The sequence below is a fragment of the Neolamprologus multifasciatus genome, chromosome 10 (assembly GCF_963576455.1).
Source record: "Neolamprologus multifasciatus chromosome 10, fNeoMul1.2, whole genome shotgun sequence".
NCBI lineage: Eukaryota > Metazoa > Chordata > Actinopteri > Cichliformes > Cichlidae > Neolamprologus > Neolamprologus multifasciatus.
The window spans coordinates 21067876-21092568 of record NC_140448.1 but is presented as its reverse complement, the minus strand read 5'-3'; the positions used below and the strand labels follow the sequence as shown (position 1 = coordinate 21092568).

The window sequence follows — 24693 nt, the reverse complement described above, 5'->3', positions numbered from 1 at the left end:
CAACTACTAAGGATGATTTTTAATGAATTTTTGAAATGTACATAATTGTAGTGTATTGACTGTATTGCATTGAATATAAATGTCCTTTAATTTCTGAGGAATTTTACAGTAAATCTGGATGAAACTTGGCACACAGGTACAGTAGGTGTCCCAGAGAAGGAATGTGTTGAAAGTTGGACCTCAACTACTAAGGATGATTTTTAATGAATTTTTGAAATGTACATAATTGTAGTGTATTGACTGTATTGCATTGAATATAAGTTTCCTTTAATTTCTGAGGAATTTTACAGTAAATCTGGATGAAACTTGGCACACAGGTACAGTAGGTGTCCCAGAGGAGGGATGTGTTGAAAGTTGGACCTCAACTACTAAGGATGATTTTTAATGAATTTTTTAAATTTGACATAATTGTAGTGTATTGACTGTATTGCATTGAATATAAGTTTCCTTTAATTTCTGAGGAATTCTACAGTAAATCTGGATGAAACTTGGCACACAGGTACAGTAGGTGTCCCAGAAAAGGGATGTGTTGAAAGTTGGACCTCAACTACTAAGGATGATTTTTAATGAATTTATGAAATGTACATAATTGTAGTGTATTGACTGTATTGCATTGAATATAAATGTCCTTTAATTTCTGAGGAATTTTACAGTAAATCTGGATGAAACTTGGCACACAGGTACAGAAGGTGTCACAGAGAAGGAATGTGTTGAAAGTTGGACCTCAACTACTAAGGATGATTTTTAATGAATTTTTGAAATTTGACATAATTGTAGTGTATTGACTGTATTGCATTGAATATAAGTTTCCTTTAATTTCTGAGGAATTCTACAGTAAATCTGGATGAAACTTGGCACACAGGTACAGTAGGTGTCCCAGAGGAGGGATGTGTTGAAAGTTGGACCTCAACTACTAAGGATGATTTTTAATGAATTTTTGAAATTTGACATAATTGTAGTGTATTGACTGTATTGCATTGAATATAAGTTTCCTTTAATTTCTGAGGAATTCTACAGTAAATCTGGATGAAACTTGGCACACAGGTACAGTAGGTGTCCCAGAGGAGGGATGTGTTGAAAGTTGGACCTCAACTACTAAGGATGATTTTTAATGAATTTTTGAAATTTGACATAATTGTAGTGTATTGACTGTATTGCATTGAATATAAGTTTCCTTTAATTTCTGAGGAATTCTACAGTAAATCTGGATGAAACTTGGCACACAGGTACAGTAGGTGTCCCAGAGGAGGGATGTGTTGAAAGTTGGACCTCAACTACTAAGGATGATTTTTAATGAATTTTTGTAATAGACATAATTGTATTGACTGTATTGGGCTGTTCCATCGTAATGTGTGCGCGCGCGTGCGCGGGTCTAGGCTCTCAATCGGGATATAAAGCGAAAAGGCGCTACCGTAAAGACTGGTGTAAAAGCGCAAGGAAATTTATGCGGCGGATAAGAGGCGGCTCACAAATGACGGCTCACTTTACCGCGGTCCATAAATGCTAGCATGAATATATACTTCTTGCTAGCTTGGAAGTTGTGGTGGGTTGAGGTAACCCTCTTCCCCACTGTTTGTATTTGGTCGTAGGAGCTGGAGTGGGCAAATTATTTACTTGGAGGCCTTTCTTTCTTTTACCTTTGTTATCAGGTATGTCGGATTTTGTGTTGTTGTTTTTGTTTTATCTTATGTCAAATATGTTACGTGTAAATCCATACTTTATGTTTAATGTAAAAATAAATGCCAGCCCTTTTCTACAATTCCCCTGTGGGAGAGGAGCTGGAGTGGGCAAATTATTTACTTGGAGGCCTTTCTTTCTTTTACCTTTGTTATCAGACACAACGCAGAATCACACCGATTACACTTGTTCAGACCTTTCTCTGTAAACCCAAGACATGGCTTTGTAGGAAAATCCCAGTAGAACAACAGTTTCTGAAATACTCGTACTGGGAATATTTTAAATCACCTTTCTTCCCCATTATGATGCTCAGTTTGAACTTCAGCAGGTCATCTTGATCATGTCTATATGGCTAAAAGCACTGCATTTCCATGTGATTGGTTGATTAGATATTAGTATCAGCAAGTAAATGAACAGGTGTACCTAATGAAGTGGTGTGTGTTTACTAAGATTCGTACAGTCTTACAGAGGTACAATATTTATGTAAATACCATGAGGTTGTTGCTTCTTAGCATAACAAAATTGGAAGTAAAGATGTCATACACTCACAAGCCTGAAGGTGACGCGCCATGACAGAAAGAAGTCAGGGCAGGAGTCATTAGTGCTTTGGCCGCATAAGGTAAGAAGCATTGACTTTTCCATAGCTAATTAGTACTTAGAGGCTTAGGGATCTTATTCAGGGATTCTTAGTTGCGTAGACGAGCTAAAGTGCTGTGTTGCTGCTACAGAAGAAAAGTTAGAGGACGGCCGAGATCCCAAGAAGCCACTGTTTGAGCTAGCACAGCAAGCTAGCCTGGATGGGTTTCCCCTACTTACTTTGATAGTTACGGAGCTGTCCTCTAGTTTGAAGCTGACTCACGGTTCAGATTTAGTTGCTGTTAAATTAGGATGGAGTTAGGAATACGTCTGACATAGATAAGTAAACTTTTTCTAGCTAGCTTGCTAACTTTTGGGCCACACTGTAGCATGACGTTAGCTACGGTAATCTGACGTTATATCACAGGAAACTGTACTTTGCTCTCAGGTGATTAGTCATTGTTATATAAAAAGAGTCCCGGGAAAACCACGGTTAACCAAGCTGCAAACTGTGAATGCAGGAAAACGTTATGTTTCTGAGGACAAAATGCAAGTTGCTGCTTTGGTTTTTAGCTTTCTGTCAGTATTAACGTGTGCTAGCGGTTTGTCAGGATTTATTATGATATTTCTAATAATAAATGTTTGTCACACACTGTTAATGCAGGAATGTAAATGTCTGAGGACAAGGAAGCCCAGGAGGATGAGCTGCTTGCTTTAGCAAGTATCTACGATGAAGAGGAATTTCACCGGGCAGAGTCTGCACAGGGGGGAGAGATCCAGCTCTGTCTGGAGCTCCCTCCAGATTTCAAAGTGGTAGTCAAAGGTACAGCTGTCCGGTAGGCTTTGCAAAGAAAGAAAAGCAAGCTGTGGGGAAAAAATCGGACAGGTTTCATAATAATAAAGCACTTTTCAGGATGCGTTGGAGAAGATGGGCTAACCCTAACCCTCTGTACCTTAATATAATTTTATTGAGATAGTCCAGATTCCTGAAAGAAATGGCAATGGGTATATGGTGATAAACATGATTAAAGCTTAAGTAATTATTAGTTTGTTTTATTCAAAGATTAGAGATAGCTTTTTCAAACTGCATGTGGCCATTTAAGATTTTTACATTGATATTTTCATCTTTTCATTTGCGTCCTACAGAATTACTCTCTCCTTCCTCCATCTCACCCCCCTCCTCACCTCAAGCCTCATCTATGCTGAAGTCAGGACTTTAACATAAGAAAACTTGCATAAACATACTTATTTATTACAGATATTGTCACAGTTAGTGTCAGCAGGTTAGACATGCAATCCTCCCCGGTCTCCATGTAGCTGACAACAAGCTCGCTAAACAACAACACGTTGGACTCAAGTGTCCTAAAAATTCAACTTTCCCTTATATAAATATTTGATTACCTTTTCATATCGAATGCGAGTTTGGCCATCCACAGCTAATATGGGGTGCAGAGGGTTAATTCAGTTATTCCCTCCTAATCATGCACTAATAAGAAATATAATGAAGTCTCTTCTGTCTATCACAGGAGAGAATAAAACTGAATATAATGTCTCCTTCCTACCTCCTTTGGTGGTCAACTTTGAGATTCCTGCAGACTATCCCTCTACATCCCCACCGCTCTTCACTCTCAGTTGTAAATGGATGACCAGAGCACAGGTACGGATTCATATAATCCTTTATTGTGCCACAAGAAGTACTGGACATGTTGAGATATTCAAATTGTGAGTCAACAGTACATCGTAAACATCAAAACCTTTCTCACCTCAGATGAGCTCTCTATGCCGACGACTGGATGAGCTGTGGGAGGAGAATCAGGGCTGTGTGATTCTTTTCACATGGATCCAGTTCCTCAAAGAAGAGGCTCTGGGCTTTCTGGGTATCCAGTCACCTCTTGAAATCATAAGGGGAGGAAGTAAGGCAGGTAATGAGTGAAGAAAACCCGACTGTGCAGTGAAAATTAGAGCATAGATACCTCACACCACACACTATGCACACTGGGACAAACTGACTCAAAACATTAGATTTGTTAATGTTATTTAACCTCGCCATGTCTTCCTAGCTGTTAGCTGAAATTATCCACATTCCAAAATAGCATAACATGGACACTGTCAGTGCTTTAGCTGCACTAAGCCTAAAATGAACATTTTGGATGCTTCTCAGTTGCAGAATACTTGGTGCACACGTAGGCATCCTGGGTGTGAGGATCTCAGTTTTCTCATTGTTTTGCTGATGGCTCCCTAACATCTCATTGGTGGTATCCACTTTTTTCCCCTGAAAGTTGAACTGGAAAGATGGAAGGTTGAAAGCTATTAATTGTTTCCCTGTCATGTGCATTGGTACACACACTTGTACACATTGTTCACATCTCAGGCATTTTTTTTCTGTTTGTAATTCATATGTACAGATTGCATTTTATGTTTATAAATGGTGTAAATTTGTCTTTTGCTTTTTTTGTCCTAGCTATGGTGCAGTTTGCGGGCCATCCTGAAAAAGCAGAAGAAAAGAAAAAAGAATTGATGAATTCCAAGTCTGAACAGAAGTTTTCGTCGTCTTCTCAGCTGGACCCGAGGACTGTCCTTTTGATGGACCCACGTGCCGACCTTCTACCTCAGCTCCTAGACTTTGACGAGGCGCAGCGGCAGAGGGTGTTCGACAGCAGAGTGTTCTGCTGTGGAATCTGCTTTGTAGAGAAGCTGGGCTCAAACTGTCTCTGCTTTAAGGAGTGCCAACATGTATACTGCAAGGCCTGCATGACTGAATACTTCCAGATCCAAATAAGGGATGGCAATGTTCAGTGCCTTAACTGCCCGGAGCCCAAATGTACCTCTTTAGCCACACCGTCACAGGTATTTGTGATTTATGAGTCAGTTCAATTAAAGTCCAACTCACCCTACCGTCAGTGCCTACTCTGTTTTCCTTTCCTGTCTGCCTTTATGTTTCAGGTGAAACAGCTTGTGGATGAGGAGCTGTTTGCCAGATATGACCGTTTGCTCCTCCAGTCCAGTTTGGACCTTATGGCTGATGTGGTCTACTGTCCCCGTCAGTCCTGTGGTACCGCTGTAATGATGGAGCCAGACACAACCATGGGCATTTGCTCAGCATGCCAGTATGCTTTTTGCACACTGTGCAAGCTCGGGTATCACGGTGTCTCCCACTGTAAAATTCGTGCAGGTAATGCCACTAAAACTTTAATAGTTTTCTTTAGAAGCAAATCTGATTGGTCAGTTAACCCTTTAAAGCCAGTCGGAGCGGGCACGCTCTGTTTTGCGTAACTATTTTTAAATCCTGGTAGCACTGCAACCACGTAAGCTAGCGCAATAATTTTTTTGCATATGAAACCGGAGGAGTTGTACTTACATGCTATGCCATCAGCTTGTCCTAGGTCACAGTTTTCTTCCACATATAGCTTTGCAAAAACTGCATAAAAAGCACTTGCAGCAACAAAAACATAATAGTCCAGAAACACGCTTTGCCGATCCGATCAGCTGTTCATAACACTTCCTACGTTGGAAAAGACGTCAGCCGAACTTTTGCATGTCTGCCATGACCTGCTCGAAACCGGAAGTGACGTCATTTTCGCGGAAATGTAGTTTTTTACCATCGGGGGCTTATGAGCCTATACTTGTGTTTTTAAAAGTTATCTTTGACTTTATGACTTTCTGTGTTGTTTCTGGGATGCTTAGAAGTCAAATTGCACTGCTGGAAATAGTTTATTTTGATGCATATGCTGCTTTTTTTGCAAATTTGCAGTATAATATTTATTTTCGTTTTTCCTGCAGTATATAAAAATTGGTGTATTTCAAAAATAAAACTATGAAGACACTCAAAATTAATTTCCTGTGGTGGGAAACTATTTTGTGCAACTTTTTTGTATTTACAGTTTTGAGGGATAAGCCTCTTAAATTTCTCTAACTAGAAATATATGTTAAAAAAACAAAAACGATTTTCAATTTTTTTGTAGTTTATTGCACTTTTTTGCAATTTATGTAATTACTATGCACTTAATGCATACATATTATTAAAATTTGGGCTATAATGGTTTTATTGATGTATAGTGTGACGGATTCAAATATTGGGAATGGATACAGGAGGAAAACCAAAATAACAACACTGGTCCGGCCGGGTCAAGTCAAACGATGATTTAATGAACACACGCGTGGGAGATGGACACCATACACAGACAGCATCAGATCTCAAAATGGTGGAGCCTTGATCAAACTCTTATAGCCTCTAGTGGCCCCCACCTAATCATCAGAGCCTAAACATTCTTTCTCACACAGCGCCTAAGCTACGACCTTGGCTCCCTGTTTATCTGCTCCTGATGAGATGGGGCAGTATGCTCTGTTCTCTTCTAATCAGACAAATGAGACGATGACTTTCTGTGAACAGTATTTCTTATAACTCAGCAGTATAATGCATCATAAAACAATATCATTCATTCACAATAAATCAACAGACTAATGTAATGCAAATCAGTTTACCAAATGTAATAATTATCACCTTCTTCTAGTTCAGGAGCATAATGCAAACTGAAACTACATAATAATTCACAATCTTTAATTAGGGGTCTAACATGGCATAAAATAATATCATAATCCCACAATAGCAACTTGAAATGCTCCCAAAAATGGCACTACAACATGTAAAAACATAATATAAGCTCTGGCGGACTTGGTTCTATGGTAGGTCTTAAAGGGTTAACTCGACCTACAAATTTTGTAGTAGAAACCAGAAAGTCTCCAATATCAAAATGTTGTCTTTGTCCACCAGATTCTGTACATTGGTGTGAAGATTTCTTTGTTTAAAGACATGCCATCAACACATCTTCATGTTCAAACCAGTGTTTTGTTTTGTTTTTTTCCCTACAGAGGAACTGCGTAACCTGAGAGACGAGTACCTGTCGGCTACTGCTTCGGGGCAAAAGTTCATGGAGCAACGCTATGGGAAAAGGGTGATCCAGAAAGCAGTCGAGGAGTCCTTTAGCAGAGACTGGCTCAGTGAGAACTGCAAATGCTGCCCGCGCTGTGGAACCAATATACAGGTTGGGCTTTCCCTGTTGTTAACAGTGAAGTAGAACTGGCTTTGACTTGAGCATCATGGTTCAGATTTTTGTAAAATTGAATGTTTATTGTCATCAGATGGTCTCCAAAATGAACACCAGTCAAAAATTGCTCCTTAAAACGTACTGGCCTAGAGACATCCTAGCAACTCATGTTTGCTAGGGGGAAATGTTTACTCCTGGAATCATTGTCTGCGTTTGTGTCATGTGTTTATTTTCGTTAATGCTCGGTGAGTAGTTGTTAAGAGCTTTCATTGAAGTCTATGAAATCCTTGACGAGAGACTCTGGCAATCTGCCAGCAGCCAAGGCAATCGCAGAGCAACTTTTTTTGTTACCTGGAAACCACTGTCTAACCAGGTTGCCTAGTGATCTTTAGGCCAGTGACTGAGGTGTCATATGTCATTATTTTTTCTGTTCTGTCTGTAAAACATCTTGCGTTCGCTTCCATATTATCTCAGTTGTAGCTAATGTATCGTTTCTGTGTCTCTTCAGAAAGTTGATGGCTGTAACAAGATGACCTGCACCTCTTGTAAGCAGTACTTCTGTTGGCTGTGCTTGGGCGTCCTCAGCAAAGTCAACCCATACAGTCACTTTAACAACCCACATTCACCTTGTTACAATCAGTAAGAGATTTTTTTTTTCTTCTTTTTTTAACCCCCTTCCCCAAGTTAGACTTATTGATATTATATTTACATTACGTATTGTTTGTGAATGCATCTTTTCTTTCCTGTTGCAGGCTTTTTCTCGGTGTGGATCCTGATGAAGATGATGATGCCTTCTGGAGTGATGAGGAGGACTGACACTGTGCCGTGCTTCACTGCTGTATGCTCAATTTGAATGCACTTTATCTCTCACATAGCCACCACTTCATCTGTGACTCTCACTATGCCTGCATTGGCCAAACAGTGCAACTACAGCCACCATAACCCTACCGTGTCACTATTATGTCTTTGTTTGTTTGTTTTTGTTTTTCCAAGAGATGTGTTACTCACACATAATTTCAAAACTGGAAGTTGTGCTTTGTTTTAGTTCTAGGCATTATGGGAAAACCCCCTTGCCTCCCAAAGACACAGGGTGCTATTTACAGAGCCTACTCCGCAGTCTTTCATAAACAAGTTGAGCTGAATCATTGCATAAAGTCAAAGCAGGTTAAAATTTATTTCACTGGATTGGTTGGTATTGGTTTTATTATATTTCTGTACAGAACTAAATAATAGAGGAAAGTGGCTTAGATACTTTTGAGAATCAATGGTTTAACGATTGCTCATTAGGGTATGTGTTGCTTTAATTTCATTCAGGGATTGGTGTGAGAAATGATATAATCGAATAGATCTACTCCTTAATGTTGCCATTAATTGGTGTCAAAGTGAGGCCAAATAGTTTAATTATATCCACAGATACAAAAATTAGTTTGTATTGTATTACTTCATTTACATTAGAATGAAAGGGCAAATTTCTAATGCAAGCAGTTCTGTTCTGAATTGAACCCTACAGAAAATCTGTTCCTTTTCAGCACTGAATGATTTGGTCTGTCCTGCAAAGCATGTGTCCTACCTGCAGAAGCATGTGGAATTGCATTGCAATTAACTGTTCCTCAAAGTAAAAATTCTTACTTAACATTTTGTCTGTTTCATTTCATGTCTTGGTGCCAGCCTAATTCTTACCTCACTGCCCATGAATAGACACAACTGTAGGTTGAGGTTTGAACGCTGACCTTAAGAGTAATACTGAAAACGTCACAGTGTAAACAGTTTGAAATGCTTACCTCTGTTGTCAGTAATTTAGTGAAAACTTCTTGATGCAAGTGCATATACAGTATAACGGATGGACGAAAGTACTGTGACATTACTCAGGTTTGTGAAGTCCTATATTGAAGCCTCAGGATGAATTTTTGACACCGTCTGTCTTTTGAAACCTGATGTACCCATGAAACTGCATGTTTGTTGGCTAATGACTTAGTCCTCCTTTCTGACAGTCTTGTGCTTGAAAGCCGCTGGACTTCTTTAGGTTCCTGAAAACAATTTACAAAATGAACTTGATGTTTTATTCAGTATGACCTGAAATAAGATACTGAGCGCACAAGCTCATCTGTCCACTGCTTACTGAGGTCAGGGCTGAGGGTTGTTTCCACAGTGGTAAGTTTTATTGAAAGTCTTGGTGTGACCCCTCTTGTGACTGCGTTGGCTTCAGTTTTTAAAAAAAAAATCATCGCTATTATTTCAATGGAATCTTTTTCTCTTACAGCGTTACAACAAAATGAATGTGAGATTTCACATGACCAGCAGTGTCATATTTAAATGTAGGGTATATATTTTTCTTGTTTCTGCAGAGAGGTCCAAAAAAAACATCTTTTGCACGTGCATTACACAATTCAGGTTTCTGGTACAGATGAGTGGTAAAAGTCTACACTCTTACCATAAAGTGGTTAGGTTAAAGCAGCTCTTTGGAAAGAAAGTATTGCCCACACTTGCTCTAGATTGACTTAGGTCACGTAAGCAAAGGCCCACAGATTGAACACCTGAATGGAAACAGGTCACACTGGTACTGAATTGTGTTTAAAAAAAAGTGAACTGATTAAATAACTTTCCTTGAAAGAAAAAACATTTACTTTCTTACACTTGTGCCAAGGCTCCAAAGAAACTAACAATAAATTATTTTATATAGGTTTTTTAAAATAATCAGATGATGTCATGTTTAATGTCAGAGGACATAAAATGTTACAATATAAATATTCACTGACAGTAGTTAATAAATGGTCATATTCATGCATATGAATTAAATTAATAAAAATCTCACTACACATGTTACATAAGCAATTTAAACATAAGCTTTGGTTGGTTGCTAAGCTTGTAAAAGGATTAAGCTAGCTTGGTTAGGAGATGATTAGCAAGGTGAAATCATCAATCATCAATCAATTTGCTAAACTAAATCTTCTATTTGTAGTTTCTACAAAACAGATGCTATGAAAACATATTTATGCTCTTATCATATAAAAGACACCTAAAAATGGGAGACACAAAATAATGTTGGTTGTGCTGCTAATAATGCTCAGTAATGGTTAAAACTAAACTTTCAATTTAATTTTATTTATACAGTGCCAAATCACAACAAACAGTCCCCTCAAGGGGCTTTAAATTGTAAGGTAGACTCTACAATAATATGTACAGAGAAAAAACCCAACAATCATATGTCCCCCTCTGAGCAAGCACTTTGGCGACAGTGGGAAGGAAAAACTCCCTTTTAACAGGAAGAAACATCCGGCAGAACCAGGCTCAGGGAGGGACGGCCATCTGCTGCGACCGGTTGGGGTGAGAGAAGGACGACAGGATAAAAGACATGCCGTGGAAGAGAGCCAGAGATTAATAACAAATATAATTCAATGTAGAGATGTCTATTAACATATAGTGAGTGAGAAAGGTGACTGAAGAAGAAATACTCAGTGCATCATGGAAACCCCCCAGCAGCCTAAACCTATTGCAGTGTAACTAAGGAAGGATTCAGAGTCACCTGATCCAGCCCTAACTATATGCTTTAGCAAAAAAGAAAGTTTTAAGCCTAATCTTGAAAGTAAAGATAGTGTCTGTCTCCCCAATCCAAGCTAGAAGCTGGTTCCATAGAAGAGGGGCCTGAAAACTGAAGGCTCTGCCTCCCATTCTACTTTTAAATACTCTGGGAACTACAAGTAAGCCTGCATTGTGAGAGTGAAGTGCACTAATGGTGATATGCTACTATAAGATCATTAAGATAAGATGGAGACTGATTGTTTAAGACCTTGTATGTGAGGAACAGGATTTTGAATTCAATTCTGGATTTAACAGGGAGCTAATGAAGGGAAGCCAAAACAGGAGAAATATGCTCTCTCTTTCTAGTCCCTGTCAGGACTCTTGCTGCAGCATTTTGGATTAGCTGAAGGCTTTTCAGCATCACTCCGAGACAGGATATTTCTAATTTTAGAGATATTGCGCAAATGGAAGAAAGCAGTCCTACATATTTGTTTAATATCAGGTCAAGTCAAAGTCAAGCCACGAAAACTTTATTTATCCCCAAGGGGCAATTAAGATAGTTGATACCAAATATGTACATAGAAGGACATATCCTGGTCAAAAATGACTCCAAGGTTCCTCACAGTGTTACTGAAGGCCAAGGTAATGCCATCCAGAGTAAGAATCTGGTTAGATAGTTTCAACTTAATGACTTAAAAAATTGAATTGGGGATCTTAAAAATTTAGCTTCTTTAGAAGCAACTTAAACTTTCAAAATGGCAATTTTGAGATTTAGACATAAGCTAATTTTGCTCATCTCCTAGACTTAATTCTGCCAGACATTTTTTCAGTAGTAGAAACAAAGTTAAAAAAAGAAAGAAGCCTGGGATTGTATTTTTCTGAAAATTAAAACACAAGCAATTGTATATTACAAAAAGATAACACAAAATAAAATAAAACTCTTCAATTCTAATTCCACAAAGGCCACGTTATATGCTTATATATAAATATTTTCAGGACTTTTTAAAATAAATAAAATTATTATGAATGTAAAAAGATGTATTAGCTCCTCCTTAAATTTAATTTGTTCAAGACTTTAAAATCTTGTTTTAAAATGCTTTAATCAAGCTTTTAATCTGAAATGGTGAGGTCAATGACTTGTAAAAAAAAAAAAAAAAAAAAAAAAAACCCAATCGTGTTTCGTACAAGACCTTGGTTCTATGTAGATGTCTAAGTGAACTTTAACCATTAACAAAATCTTATTACCTGAAATATGACCCATATTTACCCTGGAATTCAGAGGTTATGCTGTGACAGACAGAGAAACAATGAAATTCTAAAGAAACAAAGACCCCACGTTTTAGTGTGAGACTGAAAAGAGACGACAACATAGTGTGATCCCTTTGGTCAGAGTTGCTGACAGGGGATAACCCTTTAAAACGGCCCCTCTCTCCTGTCCTGTCCCATCCCCTGCCTCGTGGTCTCTGTTCGCTCCCCCAGCCCATGCCTGCCTTTCTCCATACACACTGATTGACTACATGGCTGGACTATTACTATGCCTCTAAACACACCTGCACGGCAACCAGCACGAGCAGCACCTGACCAGCACTGAGATACTTCACTAACCCTCAAATCATTGATTTGATTTATTAAAGTAGGAGGACAGACAGAGGAGAAGGTCAGTGGATTTTGATGTGGTGGCTGATGGGATGCAATGTGTGAATCTATGTCAGCCACGTTTGTTGAATGCAGTAGTGTTTAAGCTAGATTAAGCAGTTGAAGCTATTATGTTTTTACAGTGCCGAGTCACTTAGGACAGCCTTGTGAATCGCTTTCATGTATCTATCTAAAATGTTGAAATGTACAAATAAATAAAATAAAATACTAAAGTTAAGAACGTCATATCAGTTACAAAAGATAATAAACCACTAACCATAAAAAGGCCCTTATAGTGACACAGAAATGATTAACAGTGCTTATTTAAGTAGCTTGAAATATCCAGTTATTTATGATAAAGTTGAAATTTTCCTCAGTGGGAAATGGGTATTTATTATATCTAATTATTTATATAATAAATACATTCTTTATTTAAAAAAAAAACATGTAAATGGTTGGGCTAAAATGCTGTACTCAAATAGCCAAAACCATTTGTATAAACTGATTTATAACCTGTTTGCACACACATCACCTCAAAGTTAAATATTTCTGAAAAGCTTTTTACACATAAGTGAGTATTATATTTAATCTGATGGGTCACTTAAACAAATTCAAAAAGAGCAGAAATACATTATTGTATGTCTACGTGCATTAGCGTACCTGTGCTTTACATTTTTATATGTGAACAATAGTTTCATGGTGTTGTCCACCTCTGAAGCTTAAATCTCGAGTTAAGCAGAGGCTTCAGTAACTGTTCCTCTCCTGTCAGAAGCACATACTGGAAAGAGAGAGCATCCACAGCACATCTGCAAGCGGTCATATCATGATTGAGAGTGACAGAGAGCTGTCAGCCATGGTGCAGGAGCTATGGGACAATGATATCAACAGACTTAAGCCTGGAAAAGACTACAGGATCTCCCTTCAGGTGCATCACGCACTCAGACACACAGACACCTGTTGTAGATAATAGTATATACTGCAAACTTATGACGATATCTGACAGTCTGCATTACACCTCAAAACAGGCACTGTTCTTCTCCTGCATATAGAGCTCAAGTTTTTAGCTCTGAATGAGCTTTACTCAGTAAAAAAGTCAAAGCCCGGAAACTTAGAGCCCTACTGTAAAGGTAAAGGTTAGATCTTTGTGATAGAAACCGTCGATATTTATGGAAAATTTTATTGTAGGTCTTCCTAATTTGGACAAACTTTCTACTTGTTTGTATTTTTTACCACGTAGTAGTAATACATACATTTTGGAGGCATAAGTAAGAGTAAAGGAAAATATATCACTGGAAGCATACATGAGGAGCATTTTATGAAAAGCACTGTTCTTCCTGTTTCAGGGAAAAGCTGGAGACATGAACATCAATGACAACAATGACGGGGCGGGATATCCACTGTTTACCTTTGTCGATGAGAACATTTTCAAAAAGGAGACTTTTTTAGGTAAGTGCACCAGGCACTGTATTGTTATCCTCCATGTTTATGGGACTGAGCAGCCCTAAACATTGTTTAATGACGTAATGTGCCGCTGAAATGTGCCTCTGTTGATCTTTGCAGCCTTTATCTCCCTGCTGGATAACTATGAGAGTGACACCGGTAAGCCAGAAATTGTAACTCCTGAGGAAGTGGCAGAGAACCACAAGTTCCTGGACTCCATCGTTCAGACTCCCACCATGAAGGTACCTATGAGGGGCATTTGACTATGTTCTCCATCGTAGGTTAGTGTCATTATTAAATACAGAGGATGAAGAAATATTATCAATGGCTTTCTATGACAGGAACAAAAGAAACGGATGTTAGTAGCACTTATTTGTCTGTGGAGGTTTGTTCCAGTTTCCCCTACTAATGGTGGAAGAGATAAACTCACGGGATCACTAAATAATTAGGATTTATCCTCTGTGGGTTAAAGGTATTTGAGATATTTAAGTCCTGATCGGACCAACTAGCGCTTTCATCTCGAGCCGCCCTGCTAGCTGAGCTATAAGCATTTTGTAATAAGTTCTTCTATTTTTTAGATAGCCCATAAATACCTGGTCAAGAAGCACCTTTCGCCTGAGGATGAGACAGAATTCAAGAAGCAGCTGTACAGGATCTGGTTTGAACTTTATGCGAGGAGAGGATCCAGCAGGTGGGTGGAATCTGCGTCAGCGGAATTCAGCACCGCGATGGTAAATACAGGCTGAAAAACTGGCTCTGTGTGGCAGATACATTCAGCGTCAGTGCTGTCAAATGGAAGAAAAAAAAAAAAAAAAACGCGTTCAGGATTAAAACAGAAACTAAATTGGATAAGCTGAGCAAAATGGATGGATGGAATAAAACTTATCTCTAGGAAGCATTTGGCTTGTCCATGTGGGCAGTTGCAAATTTAAGGCATCGATTTTGCAGCAGCTTCTTTTTTGGCCGGTAGCCTCTCAGTCCATGTTGATGTAAAACTGGCTTCACTGTGGACAGCAACACTGCTGGTCCAGCAGTTTCCGGTTCATGGCAGTCTGGAGCCTTGGTGGTTCCTGGGTTGTTCCTGAACATTATAACCAATTTCATCTCATCTGAGTGGGTCTTCTTCCAGATCCTGGCAAAGCAAAGCAAAGACACATCCAAATAACTTGTACATACGTATGATCCTTTAAACTCGCAATCTTGGAATCTGCAATTGTCAAGGAAAACTACTGTGGCATTCACACCCATGATGAGTGGCTGTAAACTTCTGACATTGTCCTTTTTGTCTCTCTTCAGGCCAGACTCTTCGGGCTTTGAACACGTGTTTGTTGGAGAGACGAGAGGGGGGAGGACTGTTATTGGTTTTCACAACTGGATCCAGCTATACTTACAAGAGAAGCTGGGCCATATTGATTACAAAGGCTACAGTGTCACTGCACATTCACCCCAGGTATACTATTCTTAAGACTTTCTTTAATTAAACTCAGGCAAAGAAGTTCTCTGGTACTTTACTTTTAACTATTTAGACAGATACTCAAAAATGTATTCAGGTTACTTTTTCCCTGTACATTTATCAGTAGTTTCTTTCCTGCCTTTTCTCCACTGTCAGCAAATATCTGTCAAACAATCTGACTCATTTCTCCCTGCCTAACTGGCTTTTTCATTTTGCCCCTACCGCAGCCCGATGAGAACAAACACATCCTGGCGCTACAGTTTAGCTGGAAGAACGGTATAAAGCCCAAGGGCAGCATCTTCATCGGAGTCAGTCCCGAGTTCGAGTTCGCCCTCTACACTCTCTGTTTCCTCAACTCGCCTAATGAACGCGTCAAAGTCCAGTTCAGTTTGTACGACATGGAGATTGTTTGCCACCACTACAACCAGAAGCATATAGGTACCACCTACCCTGTGCTCCTCAGGTACCTGAACCCTCGGTAACTTGACTAGAAAATACATCTGACATACAACTTCCCCATCACTTAAGCTTGGGTACAAAGTGTCATAGGTATTGTTGTTGTCTTTTTATTTTACATAAAGATACAATAAAACCTTCCAAGAGCTAACTGCATTGCCTTTGTTTCTGTTTTGAGAGTGTGCTACGGATTACGTGATGGGAAATAACTGACGAGTCTCTGAAGTCTGAAGCCGGATACTGATCTATCTCTATCTCTAGTTTACATTTTTTCTTAATCTTTCTTAACGTTTTAGGCATTAAATACATTTTAATACTAGAAAAAAGATAACCAGAGTAAATAAAAACATGTAATTTTTAAGTGATGATTTCATTTATTAAGAGAAAAAAACATAAACATACTTGACCCTATGTGAAAAATGAATTGCTCCCTAGACCTAATAACTGGCAGCAACACTGGAGAGTTTTTGAACACAAATGGCCTGTTTGAGGTGATGTGTTTCAGATCACATCAGCCAGTCTTGAAGATCGTCATTTTTTTAAAATCTTTTTTTTTAATTTTTAATTTTTTTTGGCAAAAGCGAGATAAGATTTTGTGTTCTTTGTGGTCACAAGTGTTTTTCTTGGAACTCTCCCATGGAGGCCATTTTTGTCCAGTTCTTATTGTTGAATCATGAACTCTGACCTTAAATGAGGAAAGTGAGGTCTGCAGTTCTTTAGATGTTGTTCTAAGTCCTTTCCAGACTGATAGATATCAGTGACTTTTTTTTTCATCTGTTCTTGAGTTTATTTTGATGGTGGCATAATGTTTGCTTTTATAGATCTTTTAGACTTTACTTTGTCAAACAGGTTCAAATGAAGTGTTTTCTTGATTCAACAGGTCTGGCACTAATCAGGCCTTGGTTTGGCTAGTGAAATTGATCTGAACTTTCCAGAAAATATGGTTAATCGCTGCTAAATCATGATTTCATAAATTTAATCATCTTTTAAAAACTTGTGTTACCTAGTGGCTACACAAGCCAGCAAGTACCAATGACTGGATTTGGTGTGTGGTAGTAACAGGTAAATGAACACTTTTTTAAAAAATTATTTGAATATATATATGAGTGCTTGTGTATGAATACACTTTCAATTGTGTAATTTAAGTGATCTAGGTAGCTCTGTTTTGGAGGTTCAGTTAACACTAGAAATGTGTTTTGGAGTTTGTACGTGCTTTGTCTCAAGGGGCCACCGCATATATTTATATATAAACATAAATAAATAAAACCACTTTTTTTTTTACATTAGTAATTCCTTTGTGCATAGTTTTATATTATTGTTAATAATAAATTAATTAAAGCAACAAAACAACCTGAAGAGCTGGTTTGGAGCCGAAAGAGCCGGCTCTTTTTAGTGAGTCAAGCTCAAAGAGCCGGTTCTCTAAAAAGAGACGGAAATCCCATCAATACTTTATACTTTAAATGATCTTAAATGATCTTGTTTCACTTTCACGACCGAAAGGTGGCAGTACAGGGTTTGTTGTGGCCAATGACGTCAATCAGTTGACGTACAAGAACTTCGTCAAGTAAGTGAGAACTTAGCGGAAACTGATTAATTGCATAATAAATTAATTGCAATCTAGCATTAAAATGGAGCATGTTTCTTAATTGGAAATACGCAAACGAATACAAAGTTGTAAAACTGTAATGACAACATATTTTTAATTACTATGAAAAACCCAAAGTATTGCGAATTAGGCATCACAATGGATTTTATTTTGAAATGCTAACAGGAAACTTTTTGTATTTTGTCGGTCGCTAGTTTAACTTGACAGCATACAGCCGAACGAGGAGTCTTTCCATTGTGGCGAGGACGGAGTTTACCGTTTGTACTGTTATATAATTTCTTACTCGTTGGGTGTCTTGCTGGCATACCTTTCTGTCGTTGATTGATAGCCGTTCAAGCGGGAATGGCCGAATCGAGCCCCAGATATCAGCAGGTAAGAGAAGGCTTAAAGTCAAGCTAAAAGACGTTAAAGCTTCAGTCGTAGGTACCGTCGTCTAAATGCTGTTAGCATCGAACTGTTAACTTCGAAGATAAAGTCGCCCAGGCGTGTCGCTTCGTGTTTAAAAACAAGACAACAATTTCCCGTCGAATAAAGATGGATGTCGTCGATGGATTTAAGCCGATTAAATTGTGGGGGTTCTTATTTTAATCGTTTAAAGGGTTAGGTGTGTTAACGGGAAGCTAACGCGCTAACGAGACGCTAAGGGTTTTAATTACGCATTACGTGAATTTTGAACCGGGTTTTTCTTTTGTTCTGTGATAATATGTGGGCGTCTTTTTCATATTGAATTACAGTCTACCGCGAAAGCTTGCCAGCTACTGAGTATTGTTTGGTAAATAAGGTCAACCGTTGAGCAATATCTCGATCACCTTTTGAAAAATATGAGAGCATTTAAACCGTGGCTATCACCTGAGCTGCACCAATGGGTGTGTTTACTGTTGTTATTAGAGCACACAGGCCGTATTAGATGTATGTTCATGTTGGTGTTTGATATAATAACTAGTGATCAGGTGCATAGAGGCTAATTTGAGTCTGTGAATTTCTCACTATGGGGAAAAAATACTATATTTATAGTCATATTTATATAGATAGATACTTTAAGCATCTCAAAAAAGAGACAACCTTTACACTGGCTGCTGTAAAGAATAAAAATATAAATATTATAATCTACAGTAAAAATAAAACTGTTAAAAGTACCACAGGCCTGTAGTGAAGTTAAAGAAAACAAAAATAAGACTGGGATTGCGCCAAAGAGAATTTTAGCAACTGTGCACATGACATTAATAAATTAACAGGTACACTTTAATGTCTAAGCTACATAATGTATGATTAATACTCCTGCAGTCCTAGTGTTCCTGGAAACTGAGTTATGCCAATTGAACAATCAGTCTTAGTTTTAAACTCTTATTTTGGGGAAATAGGAGCAAATAAAGTCTCACTGGTTCTAAGTCATAACTGTGTTGGCCTGGTTTTCCAGACTTACCTGCTAACAGTTTCCTTGCTAATAACAAAAAAGGAGAGATAAGAAACACATCACTGAACATCTTTTTTTCCCTTTCTTTTTCCCAGTTCTGTTTTATATGAATACTGAGTTTTAAGTTCCTTTTAAGTAGGTCAGGATGTCCAGTGTTGTGCCACAACTTTCAAACATGCAGGCTTCTTCCCTGGCTCAGAATAGGCCATTGGGGAATGCCTATGCACTTGACTGGTCTTCAGTTTTATATCCAAACCTTTGTTATGGGACTTAACAGAAATCTCTCTTTTCTTGTAACTGGGACAAATATGGAAGTTAAAAAAAATCTGTATGGGGGCCAGTGTGTTTAAAAGTTCATTTGGGCTGAATTTCTCAATATATCAAAAGTCTGCTTAATAATTAATATTGTAAAATCTTAACCAATGAAGAAGTGACATTTGTATAGTTTCTTATGACATGTTTAGATTTTATTTAATTTAGTTGACTAGTTGTGGGATTTTTTTTTTTAATATGCAATATTTAATCTGCTGTTAAAAAAGCTGTTTGACTTGAAGGGCAGAACTGATCAGTCCTAGGACTTGTCTGTGCATCTTGACAGCAGACTTCACACCTTTAGTGGTCTTAAACTGTCTTCACTTCTTTAGAAAAGTTTCAACATTAAAACAAGCAGGCTTTTTCCTCGCTCATAATCTGCCTTTGGCGAGCGTGGAGTTATTTTTGGCCACTTGATAGGCAAATATGCATATGGAGGGTTTACGCATATATGCCTCACAGCTTTAACTGTGAACTTAATTTATCTTCCTCTCACAGCTTACCAATGAGGAGGACTCAGAAGAGAGTCCACAGGTAGCGGCTGATGCTCCTCCGCCGTACAGCAGCGTCACAGCGGACAATTCTGGTAAAAATGGTGTTTCCTTGGACCTGAGGTCATCTGTAGTGGTGGCATGTTAGGGAATCACATTCATTTTGGTCCGCTTAGGAGTGCCTGAGTAAAAGTCATGTATTAATAACTGTAGTGTACATTTTGTTGGAAAAGTAGTGAGCTAAATGCAACATGTAGAGAGAATTGATGTGTTATTGGGCAAACTGTGTGGATATATTAGAATCCTCCAGAAGACACATGGGAGAAAATAGAGGAAATTTCTTCTTTCACTGTTTCCATTTAGTCACCACTTGCAGACTAACCCCCTTAAAGGTTTATGTGAATGTTTGAGAACACGTGTTCAGTGTTAACTTTAGTTTTGTCTTTGTCAACAAAAGGATTGGACCTGTTTAGAATTAAATAATACATTTTTTTCAATTTTGTGCATGCGTGTGTTTGAAACTGTGCTTTATTTCTTCGCTAGCGTTCTTTGACTGCAAGGAAGATGGGATTTTCCCTAAGCCTCCGTCATACAATGTAGCGACTACGCTGCCTTCCTATGATGAAGCAGAAAGAACCAAGGCTGAGACTAATGTTCCCCTGGTACCCGGAAGAGTGAGTGTCTCACTTTTTTTTTTTTTTTTTTTTTTTTTCTGCCTGCGGTCACATTCAGTACATACACTCTCTCACACACATACACTCGCACACTGATGCTTGAGCTTGAACACTTCCTGTGTTGTCTGCAAGGCACGAAGTCTTATCGCTCAGCTGTGGAATTATTTTTTTTTATCTATGCGACTGTATCTTTTCTGCTCGTCTTTGTTACCGGCTTGAACAAATGCAGATTCAAAAATGAAGAAAAACATTTCTTCTTGTTCATATCAAAGGACATTTGCTGATATTTTTGACTCAGTGCCCACAGCTAGCCCCAGTGTAGTGCTCACAGCCTTTTCTGATCTACTCTTTGTGCACTTGATGGCTCGGATTGTTTACTCAAAATCAGAGTAAATATAGGTGCAGCCTTTCTACTGTGTGACAAGCTTAGGACAGTCTGTAATGATGCAAAGTTTAGATTATATTTTCATACCAGTAACTAACATGTGACATAGCTAAAGCTAGCCACATAAATCGATGTTTCTGGTTGGTGTTTGTACTGCTGTTATATCAGTCCCAGTGCCTTACATTACTTTTTACTTAGTGATGGAGATGTGTAGTAGCAGTGTAAACTTTAAAAATGTTAGGAAGACAGACTAAAAGATGTGATAATATACTCACTGGCCACTTTATTAGGTGCACTTTTTTTACTACTGGCTTGGGGTCCCGTTGGCCTCCAGAACTGTCTTAGTAATTTGTGGCATAGATTTAACAGGCTCATGGAATCATTCATCAGAGTCTTCGGTCCTTATTTGGTCCATATAGGTTTGTCAGCTCTACATCCACAAGACGAATCTCTTGCTTGTTTCACCACATTCAAAAGGTTCTCTATTGGATTGTGATCTGGTGACTGTGGAGGTCCTTTGAGTACAGTGAACCCATTATGATGTTCAAAAAACTTGATGATTTGGGGTTTATGACACAGCACATTATTCAGCTAAGTGCAGTATATACAGGGATTGAAACGGTCAACAACAGTACTTTGTGGCATTTAAACAAACTGTTGATACAAGGCAGGATGGATTTGTTCTTTCATGCCTTTTACACCAAATTCTGACCCTACCGTCTGAATACTGCAGGAGAGATTAAGACTCATCAGACCAGGCAACCAGTCTTCTGTTGTGTAATTTTGGTGAGCCTGTGTTAACTCTAGCCTTGGTTTCCTGTTCTTCTCTGACAGCAGTGACACACTATGTGATCTTTTGCTACTGTAGCCCATCTGCTTCAAGGTTCAATATCTTGCACATTCAGAGACGCTCTCCTGCATCTGTAACGAGTGGTTACAGTAACACAGTAACTGTGGAGTCACTCTTGCCTTACTATGAGCTCGAAGCAGTCTGGTCATTCTCAGGTTAGCATTTTCTGAAATACTTAAATTAGCCCTGACACCAACAGTCATCCAGAGTCACTTAAATCACCTTTCTTTATAATTCTGGTGCTGATGTTGGCACGGCAGCAGGTTGTCTTTGACCATGTCTACATGCCTCAATGCATAACGTTGCTGTGATCGGCTAATATTTAACTGAATAAAGAATTGAACAGATGCACCTAATAAAGTGGCCAGAGAATGAATGTTAGTGTAACTGCAACAGGTTGCTAAGAGGATCTTATCGTTAACATTATGTATGGCGTGTCTTATATGATTTTAAAAAAGGGGAGATCACTCTTCATCCTCCACAGTATGGCAATAAAGGGAGTTTTAAAAAGATTCAGTAGTTTAAACAGTCAGGTGCTGGTTTATTACAAGGAATTCATATCACACCTCTGTCTCTCTCTCTCTGACACACACAGACACACACACACACAGACATGCGGAAACTAAGAGCATGTTTTTAGCTGTGAAATGGTGGCTCATGTATGACCTCTAGTGGTCACTGTGATGCACTGCATCTTACTGCATGTGGGGCTGCCCTGTTTGATTGCTGCTGTTGTGTTTCTCTGCCACACATTGCCTTGCGCTCAGCAGCAGCCTCAGCACAGGGACCGCCTGGAGACTTTTGATGATGTTATTCGCAGTTCACTGGAGGTAACTCGAAGAAGAGTGTACGATGAGAAGGAGTGCGTTTGGTCCTGGTTGTGTAGTTAGAGTGTGTTTGTATTAAAACCCTCAACCCCAGACCTTCCTGTGTGTTTGTGTATGTAGACTTTTATGTAGAGTGTTAGCTGAAAGTTATGCAAGACCTAGTTCTGCTGGTGGCCTGCATTGAATCGGACACATGCCAGACTTTTAGGTAAAGTCACGCTGATAGTAATTAAGTGGGCTTGCTGTCTTGTGAAAGTTTCCATTAGTGTGTTGGTTGTTCATGTTTTGTTCATTCTGTTTGTTAGGACGACTTGGTTTCTACCAAGAGATGCTCACCCAGGCTCAATCACAATTGGCTTTGTCTACATTCTAACTGTAGAAATTAAAATATAGCAGTGTGATGTGTTTGAATTTAAATTGTCAAAATTTGAAATGATTAAATGAAAGCCCGGGAAGCTCTGCTACTGTCGTGTGTTGCTGTGATGAAATTTTCTCGCTGATTAAATGCCTCACTGTTTTTATGCTCCTCTGTTACTCACTCCATCACAGGATGAAGACTTTGTTACCAGAGATGACTTTGAAGATGCAGATCAGCTGAGAATAGGAAATGACGGCATCTTCATGCTCACTTTCTTCAGTTAGTTTCCCAATCTTAAACATGTTCTGTATTCATCAGCTCCTCTCTTCCTTGGATTTGTGCAGAGATGACTGACTTTTTCCACCTTCTCTCTCGCCCTTTCAGTGGCATTCCTGTTCAACTGGATTGGTTTCTTCCTGTCTTTCTGTCTGACCACCTCTGCTGCCGGACGCTACGGAGCCATCTCAGGCTTTGGCCTGTCCCTCGTCAAATGGATCCTCATAGTCAGAGTACGAGACGCAGACATCACGCAGCACACACACAAACACATAAACTGTGGTTTGATGTACGCACAAGCGAATCAAAAGCCCCAAACACCACTGTGGTATTTTAATGCCGTCTCTGTAGTGGCTGGCTTGTTGGCACCAAACTGTTTCCTCAAAGATCCGTTTGAGAACTGTGCTGCTTCCTTAAGTCCCTTTTAAAATGAAGGACTCATTTGAGTGAAAGCTGGGCCAAATTTATTCTAACCCGTCATTTGTGTTGTTTCATTGGGTTTTTAGTTCTCCGCATACTTCTCAAATTATTTCGATGGACAGTACTGGCTGTGGTGGGTGTTCCTGGTGTTGGGTAAGTAGTGAACCTCTGAATTTAAATGAATTGCACGCTTTGTCTTGAACAGGATAGTTACCATTACCTATAAAAGGTAGAAGTTTAGCTATCAAATTCAATAAATAACACTTTATCTATATTTATCAATTTATTTTCAGTAAAGAAATGGGTAAATTGTATTGGCATGTTAGTCAAAGAATTTACATTTAAGTCTCATTCACCCCTCTGTAAATAAACACAAACACTGTTAGCAGGCAAGACAAACAACACGAAAAGAAAATGTGTTTTTAAGGATAAGGTTTTCTTTATATCAGACTCCCTTGATACCATAGAAAACAATAACAACAGTGAAATTAAAGATGGGAGTAAAACTGGAAGGTCTGGGGTGTCTCAGAGTGTAAGGAAAAAAAAACATTTGATAAAACTACCTCTTTAAAATTACAGAAATGAAATGACAAGTACATAACTTCACAAGTTGTTCACAGGATGAGAGAGAGGGAAACTATGAATATGAATCATGTGATATCTTTCATTGTAAAGCAAATATAGAAGCAGGTTGGCACAAAAGTTTTTATTTTTCCTTAATTTTTATTATTCTGATGTTTTATTTAGTACCCTATGTATACATCACTTTCCCCCCAAAAAGTTGGGGGCCATTTAAAAAATATAAATAAATGGAAATTTTGAATTTGATGGCAGCTGGATCATCTTTGTCCTCTTTAGTCCAGAAGACATTTCCTAAAGGAATTTCAAATTTCATTTCCTCTGACCGCAGAGCAGTTTTCCACTTTTCCTCAGTCCATTATAAATGAACTTTGGCTGGATGAAGATATTTGTGGATCACATTCACATGTGGCTCCTTCTTTGCATGATAGATCCTTATCCTTCATTTATGGACGGCTCTGAACTGTTTTCACAGACGGCGATTTCTCGGTGATTGTTTATGAGTCTATGTAGTGATTTCTCTCATTCCTGTTTTTAATCCAGAGCAGCACGATCTCATACATCCAGTAGTGATTTTCTACCTCGTCCCTTGCACACAGAGATTTCTCTGCAAATCTTTTGATGATATTATGTACCGTTCTGCCCATCTTTATACAAGTGAGGAACTCTGCCTCGCTCAAATGCTGTTTAAATATGCAAT

General features: G+C 38.7%; 3 protein-coding genes across 8 annotated transcripts in view; all 3 read left to right on the top strand.

Annotated features, from left to right (window-relative positions):
* The first annotated feature begins 1498 nt into the window (after window positions 1–1498).
* Window positions 1499–8931, top strand: rnf14 (ring finger protein 14). Of its 4 annotated transcripts, none has more exons than XM_085175472.1 (9): window positions 1499–2296; window positions 2918–3076; window positions 3849–3910; window positions 4022–4175; window positions 4715–5100; window positions 5197–5425; window positions 7123–7295; window positions 7807–7937; window positions 8051–8931. In XM_085175472.1, the coding sequence occupies exons 2-9, from the start codon at window positions 2926–2928 to the stop codon at window positions 8112–8114; spliced, it is 1350 nt and encodes a 449-aa protein (XP_085031598.1). In that variant the 5' UTR covers window positions 1499–2296; window positions 2918–2925; the 3' UTR covers window positions 8115–8931. The 4 variants fall into 4 exon arrangements, with proteins under 4 accessions (XP_085031598.1, XP_085031595.1, XP_085031597.1 ...); XM_085175469.1 differs by having other exon boundaries at window positions 1501–2296; window positions 3780–3910; XM_085175471.1 differs by lacking the exon at window positions 1499–2296 and adding an exon at window positions 2303–2701 and having other exon boundaries at window positions 3780–3910.
* A 2922-nt stretch (window positions 8932–11853) lies between these two features.
* Window positions 11854–16857, top strand: endou2 (endonuclease, polyU-specific 2). Its single transcript, XM_085175473.1, has 7 exons — window positions 11854–12474; window positions 13222–13377; window positions 13796–13898; window positions 14013–14134; window positions 14471–14583; window positions 15189–15342; window positions 15573–16857. Exons 2-7 carry the CDS (start codon window positions 13276–13278, stop codon window positions 15825–15827), a joined length of 849 nt encoding a protein of 282 aa, XP_085031599.1. The 5' UTR covers window positions 11854–12474; window positions 13222–13275; the 3' UTR covers window positions 15828–16857.
* Window positions 16858–17598: 741 nt separating this feature from the next.
* ndfip1l (Nedd4 family interacting protein 1, like) overlaps window positions 17599–24693 on the top strand; it is an 8885-nt gene continuing 1790 nt past the window's right edge. The window contains exons 1-7 of one of the 3 annotated variants that reach the window (XM_085175149.1): window positions 17599–17779; window positions 19632–19719; window positions 20168–20298; window positions 22301–22363; window positions 22910–22997; window positions 23103–23227; window positions 23501–23567. In XM_085175149.1, coding sequence (XP_085031275.1) covers window positions 17750–17779; window positions 19632–19719; window positions 20168–20298; window positions 22301–22363; window positions 22910–22997; window positions 23103–23227; window positions 23501–23567 — 592 coding nt within the window. In that variant the 5' untranslated portion in view covers window positions 17599–17749. The remainder of the gene's footprint in view (window positions 17780–19631; window positions 19720–20167; window positions 20299–22300; window positions 22364–22909; window positions 22998–23102; window positions 23228–23500; window positions 23568–24693) is intronic. The other 2 variants (XM_085175150.1, XM_085175151.1) reach the window with 2 other exon arrangements.

Excerpts from the sequence above, each read along its gene's own strand:
- endou2 (XM_085175473.1), top strand. The coding sequence starts at position 13,276 with ATGATTGAGAGTGACAGAGAGCTGTCAGCCATGGTGCAGGAGCTATGG. Across the intron at positions 14,135-14,470 it reads TTCAGACTCCCACCATGAAG|ATAGCCCATAAATACCTGGT; the intron begins GTACCTATGAGG and ends TCTATTTTTTAG. Across the intron at positions 14,584-15,188 it reads GCGAGGAGAGGATCCAGCAG|GCCAGACTCTTCGGGCTTTG; the intron begins GTGGGTGGAATC and ends GTCTCTCTTCAG.
- rnf14 (XM_085175469.1), top strand. The coding sequence starts at position 2,926 with ATGTCTGAGGACAAGGAAGCCCAGGAGGATGAGCTGCTTGCTTTAGCA. Across the intron at positions 3,077-3,779 it reads TTTCAAAGTGGTAGTCAAAG|GAGAGAATAAAACTGAATAT; the intron begins GTACAGCTGTCC and ends TGTCTATCACAG. Across the intron at positions 5,426-7,122 it reads CCACTGTAAAATTCGTGCAG|AGGAACTGCGTAACCTGAGA; the intron begins GTAATGCCACTA and ends TTTTCCCTACAG.